At 32.5% G+C, this 18277-nt stretch overlaps 1 protein-coding gene across 1 annotated transcript; it reads right to left on the bottom strand.

Annotated features, from left to right (window-relative positions):
- Nucleotides 1–9671: 9671 nt before the first annotated feature.
- Nucleotides 9672–14700, bottom strand: LOC120339412 (protein Wnt-5-like). The gene is made up of 7 exons (XM_039407533.2): nucleotides 14447–14700; nucleotides 13930–14080; nucleotides 12008–12249; nucleotides 11718–11857; nucleotides 11468–11620; nucleotides 10007–10635; nucleotides 9672–9810 (listed from the first exon to the last, which is right to left on the bottom strand). Exons 2-6 carry the CDS (start codon nucleotides 14019–14021, stop codon nucleotides 10177–10179), a joined length of 1086 nt encoding a protein of 361 aa, XP_039263467.2. The 5' UTR covers nucleotides 14022–14080; nucleotides 14447–14700; the 3' UTR covers nucleotides 9672–9810; nucleotides 10007–10176.
- Nucleotides 14701–18277: the final 3577 nt, after the last annotated feature.

The raw sequence follows: 18277 nt of genomic DNA, 5'->3' as shown, positions 1-18277 counted from the left end.
TGCAACTCAACAATTTCTAAGTTAATATGACTAAATTAAATGACTAACAAGACTGTTTGAATTTATTTGAAAACCAAAACGCATTCAAATTATAAAACTAATTATAAAAACTATTCTCAATATAAGGAAATGAATATATTTTGACTATTTGGTTTTCAATCTGAAAACCGTGACGCGACAACGATTCTGCGCATACTAAGCGAATCTCACCTCATGAAAATAGTTTTTACTCGAGAGCGATTTTTTCGTCTACCGCTTATATACCACAACAGTATTTGATCAAACAATTCGATTCTCCGGTAAGGCGATATCTATGGTTTGAAGATTGAATACAAACTGGTGCGGTTTAGTATGGACCACAAGTATTTTTATTAAATCTTTTTCTATGATTGAAAAAGCATAATTTCGACCCAAAAGTAATATTCTCATTCTTATGAAGTATTTAAATATACATCTTAATGACAGTACACTGAAATAGTGTAATTGAGTGACATGTGAGTTGCTGTAGGAAAATACACTCAGTACTGAAGCACTCACAATAAGCATGAGTAAGTCAGTCCATACATGGTTTGTTATCAGCTATATGCACTCATGTTCAAAAAATTACTGCGACTTTACATATCATGTACATTGTTTATTATATACTATAATGCTTATAAGAAACCGTTTTTGTTGACACCAAATATGTCCTTACTGCTGGTTTTTGCGTGCTGTTTTTGATGTGTGTTGTGGTTAACACGAGATATTTCTATTTTTTCTACTGAGTTTAAATTACGTTATATCAATCAGCATATTACATGATTTTAATCACGCTTATGATCACAATTATCAAAATGCAATTTGATAAAAATTGCATGAGACTTTGATGCAAAAAAGAAATCGAATAGCAATGGCAATAAATATTGCTCAATTCTACACTGGCATAATAGTTATACTGACGAAATAGAAAGAATGATTTATATTAGTAACAAATTATGGAGCTCACATTGCTGTTCATGTGTGTGCCGGAATTTAGTAAACCAAACAATGCTTCATCTCATTGTTCATAGGTTGTAACGGAAGACAATTGTGTACACTTAACTCGACACAATGCGCTTGCAAATTCCGAGAACTTATCGATAATTGTTGGTCTGCGAGTAGCATGTAATTACAATTAAAAGAAAGTCAAAATGATATAAAAACTGTAACATTGCGTATGGCGACTGCTTATTTTCGATACATTTTGTAAAAACACATATTCATAATAAACTAAAGCTCCGTAAAACCGCTAAAAATTCAAGCGTATATAAAAAGCACGATTTTTTACATGCTTCACCCGAAAGGAATTTAGATTCGATCAATTTACAAGTATATACCATGTACATTCCAGTATGTATTTGTATATGAAATGTACTGCAAATATTAGCAACATTAAATAATATAAATATTGAATTGACTTGCTGTTTTTCCACAACACAGTTTTTAAATCGTCAAAGTATTTAGAGAATACTGATAACCCACTTAACGAATTTCAGTCATAGGTGATTCCGTCTGAAGTTGGTTCTGTTATATAGTATGATATTATCTCCTTATCTGCTTCCTCCTTGTCATCATTAACAATTTTTTTTAGCTTGTCTATTGTTGCTCACTTATTATAAAACTAACAAAACCTTCAGCAATCACCCACCTGTATCCTACTCCTACCAAACTATTTGACCAACTCGAAAGCAACTGACCTCGGTGAAAACCTTCAACGAAATGGGCGGGTGCGAATATTGCGATCGTCGAACACGTCTTCTGTCGCTGTTATCGGCACCTTTTCTGAATGAACCCTGTGGATCGCAAATATTTTACGATCTGCTACATTTATCTCTTATTGTATTGTATTCCAGGATGCAACTCCAATTTTTCTCACCTAAATAAAATTTCGTAACAACTGTGCTCATTTGTGTTGGTAAAGTCTTATCCGCCGTAAAATATGTTCTCAATCCATATTAAAACATTCCTAATGTTTAGACTCTTTTTTATAATCCAACCATCTTTGGCTTTTGGCGTTCTTTCCGGTCGCGGTCTTAGGTCCATTTATGACCGTTTTGAATTAAAATCTGAAGTCACGAAGCTATTCTCAATATTCTCATCTTCCGGTCTCAGTATGGATCCTCTAATCCAAAGATTTGTAAAGAGATTTTGAAGCCTGTGTGGGATGGCTTAACTTCGCCCTTAGTCGAATAAAAGGGCCAGTACGTAGCGACAAAAGATATCTCGGATATGTTTACTCTTGCGAGATCAACGCGGAGTGTGAGAGATTTTCTAGCAGGTGCGCTGTATTTGAATAACGGCCAATTTTTTCCCATTCTCGTTGCCAAATTATAAAGAAATTTAACGCGGTCTCATAAGCCACAAAATTTTCGTCTCTTTGGAGTATATTCAACTCTCTTGTTACTTCAGAAAAGATTTATAAACCTTACTGCCATTTTACAGTATTCCAAACGTCCACATCCGCGACAAATTTGATTATTTGCGTTGTGATATGTTACTATCTAATGTAACATTACGTTTTACCAATGTGCATGTTTTATTATATAGCTATGTTCAGGTATAATATTGCACTATCGATACTTTTATAGCCTGATTACAAAACGATATCGTACGATACATTTATTTCATAATTGCAATGTTGGTGTAACATTCTCAATACCGTCTATGAGAAGCAGTTTTCTTCCAAGATCTCTGTTTTCAAGGTATATATACCTTAACTTGAGACCTTATCTAAACCAAACTAACCGCAGTCCTCGATCAAGGTGTAGTCGTTATTGACTGTTGTCATTAATTGAGATCGATGAGCGCGACGCAGAATTTGTGTTGCAAATACAGCAGCAACGTTGGTTCTCGTTGCATGGCATTTCAAACAGCTCAAACTCGTTTTTCCTAAAAAAAAGAAAACGATAAGTTTTCTCAAAAAATGATGTTTTTTCTCTGTCGATCCTTATTTGAGTGAATTACTCAATACTTATACATAGTGTACGTCAAAATCAGAATATGAAAACTTAGTCAAAATAATATTCAATCAGATTTTGTTCTATAAACTAAAAATTGATTCAAAATGTTTGGTGAACATGAAAACCGTACGAAGGCAAGTATCGTCCATAATTAGACGAGCATAAGAGAAAATCTGCCCAGGAAATTTATTCTAATTGAATGATTGTATTTTGTCGGACTGAGATAATGCAGTAAAGACAATAAATTTTACTATTTGGCATAGTTGTTTTAGGAGTTACTTTTTAAAAACGATCGGACTCATTATCTCATTTTATTAATTTTATATTTACCAAGTAAGAAGTTTGAAAGAGAATTTCCTGATTTTCAAGTCAGTAGGATTTTTAAGAATATCTCAAAGTCTATAGAACAAAATACGTCACAAAACTATGAAATATCTAGCCTATATATTGAATCTTTTCATGTTTGCAACCGAATCATCTTTTCATAAATATGTTTGCCGACGCTTTCATCGCGCAAATATGGGTCATTTCCAGAACTCTTAAGCACCGCCTAGCGGTATCGTAAGACAGAATAAATTTTGCATCCAATAATTGTTGGTTTATTGCATATAAATCTCATACATATTTTAGAAATATTATTAGTTAATTAGGGTAAACATTAATATGACGAACATCGTTGCAAAATATTGTTGTCATTTAATTAATACTATAATGAAATGTTGAAGAGTTTTGTTATTAATTCAATTAAGTATATAATAAAGTATTGAACATATTTCAAAACTGATATAATAATAAAAATGAATTTAAAATAACTCAATAACCATTATCCATTTCTGAGAATTTTAGATTGGTGTAGTCGATTCTGGTCTAGACCACACGTTATCACGACCTGTTGATATCAACAACTAATGTGGCAAGTCAATTTCCACCACAAACATGCTTTTGGCGGGTACGGAGACCACCATGTACTGTAAAAAGTGACGATTAAGTAAGCCCTATTCCGCAATGAAATTCTTTTGGAAGGTATATTTCCTACATTTGATTCAGTTAGCGATATAAACAGACTATAAAGTTGTGATGTTTGGTCCAAAATAATTCGTTTCAATAACAATTACCGTGTTTATATTAAGAAATGTTAGGCTGACCCAATTTTTTTTTTTAATTTTTAGGTACGTGTCACTCAATCGCGTTTGCTAGGAGTGTGTTTTCATGTGAGATACAGTGTGACCAATATAGATATGATTAATGGGATAAAATGATGAAATACCAATATTTCATAAACTCGTGGCACAGCGCGTGTCAAAAAAGCTTGATTATGGTAGAAAGGGTATTTGCAAGTGGATTACCGCTGCACGCGAACATGTTGTTGTGAGGAAAATTTTCAGGATAGGCCGGACCACAACATGGTTACAACAGGTGAGATAAATTGCCCAATATGCCGCATAAAAAGTTAATCTCATTTCACTGTATGTTAATGGAGGCTGAATAGCACACGAATTGGTCTATTGAATGTCCTAACCTAAAACCCATGACCACTTTACTAAATTACAAAACAAGACTTTATTCTATTTTTTGAGTTGTTGGTTAGAACTAGTGTTTCTATCTGCTATTGGTTTAACGCTGCATTCGACTCGTTACAACACTTTGACTATGTGTGTATATATACAGAACGTTTAAATCAGGGAATATCGTCTATTTTAGAGTACTTTATGCTGACGATGTAGATAAAAGATCTTGATGGAAGCATATTTCTTTAACCTATAATTGGCATTTTTCTATCGCCAAAGTTTTTGATAATGTTTTAAACTAATTTGTGAATTATATACTAATAAAAAAAATCAAACAGTTCAATTGAATTGCTTTGAAATTCGAGTTAAATAGAAAATTTTTAAATTTCCTCAACTCAGTATTTACTTTTGATTGCTTTTTGAACAACTTGAGAATTAGACCGTAAAATTTTCAAATACCGGGAATATTTTGTTGCTCACGCTAACGACGTTGACAAAACAGAAGCCGCCAAACATCACAAAAGAACAGACTCGGATGTGAACATTTTCCCGAACTGCGTTAATGATCGTTAGTCAGTGTGCAACAATTGAATGGAAGTGAGTCTTTGGTGAACACTTGAAATGTGTTTTGGTTATTTGCTTTTGTTACGTCAGATAACATTCTTCGATGACCTTCCGTTTCCGATCACGTGCTTCAAAATAAAATTGGAAACTTATAACGTGACCTGTCGGCGGTACATCACATGATTGGGTTACGCTTTATATATCTTAAGCAAGACCCTCATAATCAGATATTTTCCATTGAAACTTTCAAGCTACGGTTATAAAACCAACATAAATGTTAATTAGTAAATCATGCACTTCAGTCAATAGAGCCGTGTATTATGTTTTTTAATCTATGATCTTTTGGGACTGAAAGAAGTTTAAATCAAATGGTGATGAGCCACATTGCAATCGTTTTCCTAAGCGACATCTATAATATAATTTAATTCAGATAATGACTTCTATCATTTATTCAGATTATAAATTTGACTATTGTAAAATATTTGACTATTCGGAAGATATTGTACTTAATCTCAAGGATTTATATAAAATACTTTGTGGGATTATTTCCCTGGTTTTGCTTGAGTGCACATTCCTTTTGAGTAAAACTCATGATATTAAACTAGTATTGCCAAAATTTACTTTACTAAAGGTATTCTATGGTATTCTAAAGGTATTCTAACTATGTCTTTATGTTAACTATTATTTGATTCGTGATTCTCATCAATCCACTCACCACAATTACAGTGGAACACTATATAATTTACTGGTATTGGTAACAGCATGAAAATCAACCTATTTCTACTTAACATTTTTAAAACCATAATTGCGTGTGAGTATTCGCGTGAGAACCTCTCCCTTATCAATATATTGGGTGGGGTTAGTACCTACGTCTAATCCCACAATCAGACTATTACAGATAAATCCTAATGCAACAGACTCGCCATCTTAATCGCGTGATTTATATGTGATGAATTACCCTATTTCGTCATTCATTTCTAGTTATACACGACACAAAACTAGGAAGAAAAACAATCAGCTGTGGGTTCGTAACAAGGCCTGTTCTTTCGTCATTGAGTGAGTTTCTGTTGTAATGTTACGCGACAATATAATATCAGTGTTTGCGTGACTTTTTATCCCTAAATATTGTTTTTCATCTTACAAAATTGGTGGGCCTATTGATCTAGTCCTCTGCTATTCTAAGATAATTAGGTTAAGACGATACACACAAAGCTTTCAAGTACAATTTATCCAATCAAAATTTGATTTGAATACATTCACAGTTTATTGCAATAAACTTTGTAATTATTTGGTGATTAATACTTTTTTTTCAATTTGTTGGTTTGACATCAGTTTATCGTTGTCCTGCTGTAAATATTTTACCTAGCTGGTTTAGAACCAGTTGAATTGCGCTTGAAATGTAAATTATCAAGCTTATATTGTATGAAATGGTAATTTATTAATTAATAAATCGCGATTAGCAGAAAGCTATCCACAAATGTGGTTTGCTCTCAAAACATATAGACCTCTGGCGAGGTCTGGTAATGTTATTCAATCATCAAGATAAATCATTATTATGACGGTGTTCAATATAATGCCAAAATTTCAGCGGCATTTTAGTACGTCAAAATAAATATGTAGGTAATTATGCATACTTTATATATATATTCAAATCTACAAATAGAATATTTGGAGTTGACATATATATTATCACAATATAATCTGAGGATTTTTACTATATTACTAAAAATAAAGAGCAATTCTTAAAATACTGTTTCTAAATACAGAATGTTTTTTCAGATTGACTGAGTTTTGATATTTTGACTAAGTTTGCAACCTATGAGTAGACACTAATTAAGCTTTGACTGTAAACCTATTTAAGGAGGAAATTATTACGCGAGTTTGAAATGAGTGCATTTGCCCATTTATGGACAACAACCTTGTTGATTCAATACTTATCTTCAATTTTCTTAGTTATATTTAAATATAATAATCAATTAATCTTTAAAGAAGAAGTTTATGCTTGCGCCCCGAACGACTCGTTTTTTATTTGAGCTTCTCCTAGGCGGGACATCAGTGTCGGTCATCTTCAAATTTAAATAACAGTTCAACTTGGTTGGACATTGCAAATCTTTCTTGAGATATTTCATTTTGTTATTCGAAGAGCCTGTACCTTTACACTTGATTGTCTGTTCAAATCATACCAATTGACTGAATGGAAACCTTTCTTTCGTAACTGATTACGTAATGTACAATAGCATAAAATCATTTGACAAACTATGGATCATAATTTGTTTGCAAAACACAAGTACTGAAAAATGATAGGATATTAAATTGTAAATTATACTTCGATAGACGTCATCTAATGTGTAATCCCTAATTGACTAAATACAAGATTAGCATGGTATATTGCAAACTATATTTTACAAACGTACAACCTAGAAAGCCAAAATACAATTGTTAAAGACAAAATAACGCTATTTTTTGACTGGTATACAACAAGCAAACCCCACATTTTGTACCAAAAATGTTGTACAATGACAAAAAGAGAATATATTCAATGGCACTTTGAATAAAATTGGTAATACACTCATGAGAATTTGCCTAAATCTATGCTGATATTCAAGGATATATATCCTCATAAAACCCAAGTTATACGATACTCACAACATATACTTAACTGCTTAAGTGGGGTCGATTCATCTATACAACGTTCGATTGTTTCTTCTTAATTTTTTGCAATAAAAATATATTAGGCAAGAACCCCCAACAAACTAAAAAAATATTGGTAGACCCATATCTTGACTAACCGGACTTTAACACAGGTGGTCCTAATTTACCACAAGAAAATAAGCCTTACACAATATTTCAGAATTATGACGTAGAGGTAATCTCGATTGGTAAGATTCATTTTTTCTGATTTGATTCACAGGCTATAGATCTCTTTTACAGCTCTGAGCAACTAACTTATTGCTTGAGTATAAAAAAGGTGTAAGAAATCGGACACGCTGGAATTGAATTAAAAACAAAACTGGAATATTTAAACGCAATAGTTTGATTCAAATTTTTATCAATCTTATCAAAAGCGAACATGCGGATCATTTCATCGAATTGTAGATGCACGATGTAAATAAGCTTAACTCAGTTGCCGTTTTTGCATTGTTTTTTTTACGTTGTTTCTATAGTAACTGATTTGGGATTTGTCGGCACATATAAGTCATGTTGTTCGCAGTTATAAATAAACGTATACTTTAATGTGTAATTATGACAAAAATAACTGCATAACTGCAAGGGTGTGTTTCTTATATATTTGAGGTGTAAGCCAAGCAAGGCTTTTAGAATGGAATTCAGTCCGAATTGGGATTATTATACTTACGAACATGAAACTTTGAAATACATAAAATCGATGACACTCTGTCTAGACCGTAAATATTATTCAACAAATTAAGTTATTTCAACTCAGAACATCTTTTAGGGCTTCAGATGAAAAATTTGTGAATACGGACCGAGATCGAGGTTTAGGTGTGATCGAGGTCAATGTGGATTTTTGTAAATTTGGGTCATATGATTAAAAAACTAAAGAGTCTTGTGTACTTTATATTTTAAACAGTTTTTTTTTATTAAGACAGACTTACGCAAAACATCTATTATCATTGTCGACAACGCCTACTGCAATTTTAACATGGAAAATTTGCAAATTTCGCTGGTTGGTTTCCCACATGTATTGAAAATTATAAGATAACAAAATATATGAGCAGTGTGGTTGGCCTAGTCTCCCCAAAATTAGTACCGCTCCTTTAATCTTCTCAAAGTGCACATATCTAAACCTCCGAATTAGGGTGTGGTAAACTAACTACAAGGAAATAACCGTGAGACGACCATCGGTGCAAATTACGTGGTGATAATTTTTTCATCAGAATATTCATATTGTTGTTTATGAACACTCTGTGAAAATATCAAATAACCAACGGCGGACGATAGTGTTTTGAATGATTGTGTAAATGTATTTCACGATGTATGTCACGAAAAGTTTATAAAAGATTCGCTGTTTCACAATGCTTTTTCAGTTATTGTGAAATCTGAATATTATTTCTGATAATAAAGTGTAGTCAAAATGGCCGTTTCTTTGGGGAAATTTGTCTAAAACATGGTCCCCATCAAAGTTGTGTTGCTATGCTATAAAAACTATTGCCAGCCGTAATGGCGAGAATAAATGCCCGTATAAGTATCTCAAGTCATTGAGGTCAGAAAAAAAACTATACTAATGTATTCGTAATACGTAATAATGCGGTTTGGGTTTTGTGAACAACGGGTCTTTATTCGAGATATGGAACACTGCCATTGGTTACTTAGCTTATGTGTTATACCAGACCGCTAACAGGATCTCAATGATGGGGGGATTTACTTATTTTGGCATCCAAAACATGTTAATGTTCTTACATAAAACACTCCCACATGTATTATGTGGTTTAGTGTCAAACGATAACCTCACCTCACTGACTATATTTTCAAAAAAGAAAGATTTCCGATTACCCGGAACCTGTCTTTTTTTACTAATTTCGGCTCCCTAATAGACCATAAATAAATGGAACTTAGCCAAATGGCATTTCCCCCTTTCCGTGAAGTAAATATGCTCTACAAGAAAACGCATTTATTGCACACTTAAATAATAAAACAAAAAATAATATAAGTAAAAAATGATTATAAATTTTATTGTGCTTTTTGGTGTTTTCTTTGATTTGATCTGGATTGTATTTGTCACAAACGGCAGCGTTGCCAACCTGAAAAAAAATAATTTGGTATTATTAATGATTTTTTTTTAAATACAGTGGTTTATTTTCTTTTGACACCAATTTAAATTTATTACTATTTTCACAAGACTAAAAATTTTATTATCTGCAAAATATAGACTAAAAAAGAACAAATAAATAGAGCTTAAAATATTGCAACGCGTATCAAAAAAATAAAGACACCTACTTCTTAAATTTATCTGCCTCTCTCTTGTTTAAGTTATTCGGATAATCGATGCACGGCAATATTGTGGTAGATGACAACGCCCTTTAACAGTGGTGTGCTTTTTTATTTTCTAATTTGAAGTTGTTATTCAATAAGATGGAACATGTCTTTCAAAACGGTGTATAGCAACTTTAGTTGCAAAAATGTTTGATCACTACTTTATGACATTTTTGACATTTGACAGAACAACACCACTGGAATTTGCATTTGCACAATTCCACAACATCTACTGGTTTGCTTCTATAACCACGCCCACAGCAGAGAAGACCACACCCATTGTTTCCCGACGAGTCTTTTTCGCAAACTCGATCTCTTGTGCCCGGTACTCCGGTCTTTAAATTTTCTTTACAATAGTCAGGTGATGATTCTATATAAACGAGGCTTGTTGAAGTTGGTTTACCGTGCTCCAAGTTACGTGGACGAATTTGTCCTTTTTTATTCATTCGCATTTCGATAGCAATTCCGTGTGCCTGCCGCAGATTCTGACCAATTTGTCTAAAATCTGGAACTTGGAACCAACAAGTCTTGAGGCTGCATGATCCTGATACGCCATGGCATTTACATGCTGGTCGTGTCCCTCTAACGATGGCCTGTTTGTAAAAACAATTGCGGTATTAACTAGTAGTTTTAATTTAGTACTGTACAAATTGTTTTGTTATTATATACTCATTCATTGTTAAAGAGAATATCGCAGCTCGTTCTGATGTCTAAAGTTTTCACTACTTGAAACATATAAAATCACTTTTAATGTTCAGCCAGTAACAACAAAATCATACGCCTACTTTTTGTTTGGCTTACACCATTCAGATGGGCGTAATAACAGGGATAGGCCAGGGTTTAAAATTTCATTAAAACAACATAAAACAGATGTAGAACATTGTTACAATATGTTATTGTGTCCGATACATTTTACAACCAGTTTTAAGTGCCATCAATCATTTCCTGTCTGTCTGTCACGATTTTTTAAAATCGTGACATGGAACCACGACAGAAACATTTTTCTTTATTTTAGGGCGTTTCTCAAATAATTTACCGCGTCGATTCTCATTTGTATATAGTTACTTTCGGATTTTCTTCTCAGTTATCGCAAACTAACGAGAGCGACATAATCATAACAATTTATTTAACGTGAGGTTATTTGTAGACTCCAAAACAACTTGATCCTATTCATAGAGTGTAACGATCGACATGACAGGCAATATCATTCAGATTATTTACCTAAATGATTGTTATGGACAACAAGAGCAGCTCAGTTGCTTGTTGTATTTTTTAAAAATGAAAAAAAAACATACTGGGTTGAGGCAGAAGTAATGTCCGCTGTTCAAAATGAGATATTCTGTCTAAATAACGTAAAGAAATGATTAACCAATAACCAATTGATCGGATGAAGTATGTATAGAAGGCAATCAGATAAGAACTCACCATTCTTCCAGCTTCATTGTTATGTAAATTCATTGCTTTTCTTGCCTTTTCTTTCTGTCCTCTAGGAGAGAGGTTATCTCGTTCTCTCGCATCAATGAATTCTCTTGCAAATCCATAGGCATAATCAGTATCATCTCCACAGCCTCCCCAGTTCTAAAAACAGTGGAATCAAGTCAATTTTGCTACTATTTTTCATTTTTTTCTTCTTGTAGAAAACATTTAAAATTATTGATTTTCATCATAAACTTACCCAGTCCTGGTGTAAACCGTTAGGTCGTTTCTTTCTGCTGCATCCACATGTCGACAAAGTGTCTCTTTTACAAGCTTTGGCAACCGAGTGTACAACTCCAGCAGAAGCTATAGCGTATGTGAAGGCAATCTCCTTGCTTCCTGAAATTGTAAAAAATGCGTCAGTTCTTTGTTGAATATCAAATGGAACATTACTTTGACGGATATCATATTGAATCAATATCACATTCATAGAAGATTCTGTATCAATGGAGTACCTTCCAGTTAGCGAAGATAAAATACTAAAATTACCGATATTGAGCACTCTTCCAAACACCGAACTATCTTCAACAGTAGAACAGTTCCATCGATGACCACTGAACTGGTGTTGACATTCCTTGATTCCATTTTCAGCTCCTTCACTTACGAATGACATGTGGTTGTAATATCTCTTGCATAAAGTCTTTTGATTTCTTGAAAGACCTTCTATGCGATCGCAAATTGGAACGTTTCTACTGCTGATCTTCCCAGCATCACCTTCGTTCACCACTGCCCTGAAAAATTGTGGTGTAAACCATTTATCCTCATGCCACCAAAGCAAATAAAAGTACATAATTAGTAGTAAGTCAAATTCAAAGTTAGAATAAGAAATTTCATCTGAAATTATCAATTAGTTGCAATACCTACTCAGAGTACATTGTGTGACTATATAAATTATTCTAAAACTTATCTGATGTACTTCGAGCTGGACAGATAAGTTGTTTCAAGCCTGTATTGCCTTATAATGAATGTAGATTTTCATTCGTTATATCAGAATGATGGATGTTCTGTTATTATCAGTGAGCAAATAGTTTTAGGGGTGATTTTTTTTGGCAATATTTCAATAATGAGAGTGTGTAATTGATGTTATATAAATGGCTTTCCAAAACGAAATAACCATACACACAGTTATTCACACTATGATAACATCAGGTAATTATTCTTCTAACCGGGTAATTGAATTACATAAATAAGCAAGAAATGACCTCCACGCAGTACATAAAAATTAGAATGGATAACACCAAAGCTTCACCGAACTAACCATCATTGATTATATGCGATTCTATCATGATATGGAACCAGAATTTATTGTTGTTTTAAGCTCGATAAGATATAATTTCTATTAATTGTCGAATTAAATGCAAAATCAAAGATAAGCCGAAGATAAAATGTTTATACTGCAAAATGTATCTACGTAGATATAGCATATAGATTGGTAAATGTTGCTTTTTACATAAACTACCTTGAAATTCAAGTTATCTTGCTGATTTTTGAGACTATATTTTACATATGTGTGCTATTTCCACTTTCTCCGTTTAAGCCTTCGATAAATTCTAAAACATGTTTGCTCGCTAGAGTGTGTTTTTAGTAAACAAATTAAAATGTCGTGGACTTGGTCCTGGAAAGCCAAATCAAGAAAAATTTCTGGTCAACGCTCTCACTAATCCCTTTAAGCCGCTGGTCGGCATTGCGCACGCAAGAAACGTTATTGAATTCCTCAAGTTTAGCTTACACCAAAAATAATTTTTGAACGTCTTATTCAATTTAAATAAGTGCCGTTTCAATTTTCACGCCGAAATGTTTTGATACAAATGAGAATAGTGTCACGAATATGCTTTATGCAGCTGCTTATGAGAAAATTGTAACCATGTCAGCATTATTTGTAGTTTATATCCGGTATATGTTGTTGATATTGTATGAAATTCAAAAATAATTATTATTAAAGAATCGACATTTTATTAAAAAAATTCTAAGACAATCTGAAGATAGAAATATAAAAATATCGCCAGGTTTGAGTTTTTCTGAGTTAGTTTTGTCTTTGTCAGTAATATTATATTTTCATCACACTGTATCTACTGGGATTTTATGATGATTTTATTTATAAGAAGATCTGGGTAATCATATAAATGTAGTTTAAATGAATAAACTGATTTTAGAAATCTTCATCTTGTTACTATGCACTGACGTTTCGGTGTGTTTAACATCAATATGAGTTCAATGTAATCTTCTTTAAATAGAAGTTTATGTAAATGAGATTCTAACCGCGAGATCTTATGCGCTGGATTAATGGATTAATATGTTTATATTCCTATTAAACAAACGCAGAAATGTTCTTATTGAGGAAGTTTATGAAATTGTTTACCTCGGTGAAAATTTAGAGAATATATATATAGTATGTAGTATTAACAGCTTACCACCAATGGCCTTGTGCAGGAATAATACACAACATAAGAACGAATAACCCTCTAGGCAAAATTTGAAATTGAACACGGTGCTGAGGATTCATTATTTCAGCAAAATAATTCTCCTTAAATTTCGGTGTAAAATAATACTATAAGTTGAGCACTGTAAACCAAAAAGTTAAAATTGTTTTTCCATGTAATTGTAACTTTATAAACTATTACTAGAATCATTAAAACAATAAATGTCTAATCAAAGTAGGACTTGCAACAGAGATATTATAAAATAAATTATTTTAGCAACTTGAATATTTCAACTTACAAATGCGGGCAAAAAATATACATAAAATTTGTGCAAGATGTTTTATAAGCGGTGATGAATTGAGAAACAATTTCATGATATATAATTCAATTCCAAAGCAATTAAACTTCTGCCTCCAAGATGTCATATTGAATATACACTTTTATATATTTTCGTAAATTCTTTGAAATAGGTATTACAATTTATTCTATGTCTACTGTTCATACATACCGGCTACTTGGAAATGATTCACCCGAAAGTTTAAACTATACAAATAATTTTTGAAATTTTATAACGTGAATAACTAGCGTGTCCGCTAACTAAACTATGATATAACGTGTCCTACTGATCCGCGTATGCTATCTACTGAGGCATTTATACCATACAAATAAAAACATCTCCAGCTACATTGTTCTATTTGCTTCCATATTGATTCATAGTAAACTGCTTTGCTGTGCGACCTTCTCGACCTCCGTCCTATCCATATGATTATTTAAGCTCGGTTCAACTGCTTAAAATACTTCTTAAACTCTCTTTTCTGCTTTTTACGTTGTAACTTTTTTCTCTCTTCGATAAAAATAGCTTTTAAGGCGGCTATTGTGGTTGATCTCGATTGCCATTATCACAGAGATATTGCTTGCCTTTTTCTCCCGTTTTTATTTTATTGTTCATTGTGAGTACTACGCCAATGATACATCCTCGGCCGAATATAAACGATTTTCATCGTGTAGAGGCACGCGACATTGTATAAATTCACCTGTGATTGGATTGCTATTGTATTCACAATAGGAGGTGATAGTTAGCTTCACTTAGCGAACGCGTGAATTCAACGAAAGTTAGACGTTTCGTTAAGTGTAATTAGTATTTATGGCAGTACAAACGTAATTTTTTTTTAATATAATTGGAAGTTTGCTTTGTTCATAGTAATTAGGAGCATCTAAACAAGATTGAGCAAATTTTGTAGCGACAATAAATTTCAAGGATAGAAATACCACATAGGATTTTTTTTCTTGTTCTGTTTGCTTTCTGAAAAATACATAACGACAAATTGGGTAATATTTGAACAACCTTTACATTTTTAGTCTCCCTTTTTTCAATCTAAAAAACTCTTCAATCGATTCTGAACGCATGGTGACCTAGTTCTATCCTATAGTTTCATTTGAAATAGAATAAGATTGACAATATTAATAGTGAATTGCAAAGTCGATCTCCGAATCAAAATGTTTATAATTGAACAAATATGATAAAACTGAACTATGATGTAGCAATATCATGTTACCAGCTTTGCGATTAATTCACACAATTTTATACTTGCTTTGCCGTTAAAGCAAACCATATTAAAAATAGATAAATACATATTGAATTACCTTACTTGATAGACAGATTTAATAAAGGATGACCAAATATTATTCTTCCAGCTTGTTGTATTGAATTATTTTGTTATCAACTATTATGAATGGCAACAGTTTAGCTGAATTTTTGCAAACTATGATATTTTGTATTGCATGCAACTCTTGACCCGCAAAGCATTTGATGCGCATAATAATAAACTCAAACAAATAAACCCAAAAACATAAATCCCCAAAAAATTTATTATTTTGTCAATTTACAGAAAACTGATCTTTATGAAACTGTAACATACGAAATGTAAATTTTTAATAAATATCTCGATTAATAATTCTTATGTGTTATCATAACTTTTGGTTTCATTATATGTGACGTGAAATGATTTGGTAACTGCAGTACAGTAATATATAGCAAGAAGATTTTATTTAAACATATCTTACGATAGAAATGGAGGTTCACTCTGAATTCCAATACATCGGTATATTATAAAACACCAAAAAGTTGACTCTCCGTGAAGTTCCAGATAAAGGAACCTATCATAGAACATGATACAAGGAAACATGAAAAGTGCTTTTTGAATGGAGTTATTAACCTCATATTTTTGTTGTCGAATATTAGTAATACATCAAATATTATTATAAATATGTTATGATTATGTTGATAAAATTGACCATACTGGTCTGCTATGTAATTCTCAGAACCGAACAAAACAACCGAGGCAATATAACTACAAACACTATTAATTAGCCATATATGCGCCTCAGATGTTTTATCATCGATGTTAATAGCCGGTTAAGAAAATAAAATATTTGTGCAACAGATTGCCAGCAATTACGTAGCCAGTGATTCCGACCTTTTTATCGTCGGAAGCAATTTGCAATTTGTTGTTTGATCGGAATCGGTGAATTTTTACGACTTTTAATGATATCATCATTAGATAGATAGAAATTAATGATCGGGTTATCGGGAACTTTAGTTATATTTTGAAAACGCTTTCAATGTTATTTGGGCTTGCACATTTCAGACACATTATTCAATCATATGTACAAGAGATATATAGATAATGAAATAAGTAAACTAGCAGAAAATAAATTTACAGATATAGGCCGTTCGTGAGAATAGTATTTGATTTTCTTACTGTCTGTTTCATATTTCTATGTAGATATCATTGCTACGAGAACCTTTCATATTCACCTCATATCGGGAACCGTTCATATTCACCTCATATCGCGCAAAACTTAAAATTTGACGGCGGACCGGTATCAGATTCTGTTCGTAAGCTGTTGTATACCATACATGAATAGTTTCATTGAATAACAGTGAATTGATGGAAACTTCGTCAAGTAACAAATTTATAAGTTCCGAAATACAATATAACTAACATATCATCTCATAATATTAGTTTACTCACTATCTAAAATCAACCATTCCATGTAGAACCATATCTATACGAGCCCCAATAACACAAAATATACAGAATATAGCTTTTCATCTTTAGAGAACAAAGACCTTTATCTAACTATCTACCCAAAGACAAATACTTAGTGTTTCATAATTGATTGGAACCTCTTAATAAATTAGAACCCGATACCATATTGTAAAAAAATTGCTTAACGCTGTCATAACACATAAACGTCTTCAACAGGTAACAGAACATTTGTAAGACAAAAATTCGACGCACAAAATTCACAAAGGTAGCAAAAGTGGTTTATGTTTTTGTTGCGCTATCACTGTTGAGTTCACATCAATGCGTTGGCTTTTAAAATTGTTTGCAAAAGAATTCAATTCAAGTGAAAATATTTTCGATCTGTATTGTTTGATATTACGATAAAAAATAAGCCATTTTTAGTTTGGTTCTTTCTGATTAATTGATGTTTCTTTGAAGATCTTACTCAAGCATTGGTAGCAAATGGACGATTTTTGCCAAAGTTTGTTTATCTGAGTCTACGGAGTTAAGTTTCATTCAAAATCATATTGTGACTCCAAATGCTGGCGAAAATGTATTAATTATAATATTTTTGCAATTTGTATTTTCAAGCATCAAGAATGCCATTTTTAAACAATGATAAATCGGCCATGCATACCGTTATTAACTTAAGTTATACGTTTCCCATGCTTGTCACATTACACATTTCAAAGACACAATCCGGTATGGGAAATAAACAATAGTACGTTTTTTGTTTGGTGTTGAAACAAGACTCGTATGATCAGAAATACCTAACATTTTCGCAAACACAAAACGTATTTTGATCTGACAAAAATGTCCTTTTTTTCAACACAACTTCTCACTGTCTCACCGACATTTCACTCGACATTTTTTCCCATTTCAAGCTATATTATTTACCCCAATACTATGTTTCTCCCCGTGACGCAGCGGACCAAGATCTTCAACACAAACTTATTGTTGTGATTGAAAACATTGCAAGATTTTTGCAGTAACGTTTTCGATTTCTGCCTGTTGCTGGTAAACTCGTACCCTGTCTAGGTTTTTATCGCCGGTGCATAAAATTGCTATCATCTAAAGTTCTTCTTTGTAGATAGATATACTTTCTTGTATATATAATATTTAACAATAGATGGTTCAGTGCGTGAATAATCGGTGCGTTGGACGACATATATATAACAGAGTTTGTCCGTTTATTTGCTTTTATTTCCTTATAACCTAATAATTCGATCGTAAGAGACTATGATAGTTCATCGTATGTTCATGAGTTT

This window comes from Styela clava, chromosome 9 (assembly GCF_964204865.1).
Source record: "Styela clava chromosome 9, kaStyClav1.hap1.2, whole genome shotgun sequence".
NCBI classification, from domain to species: Eukaryota; Metazoa; Chordata; class Ascidiacea; order Stolidobranchia; family Styelidae; genus Styela; species Styela clava.
Note: the sequence above shows the minus strand (reverse complement) of the source record. Positions and strands in the feature narration are given on the sequence as shown.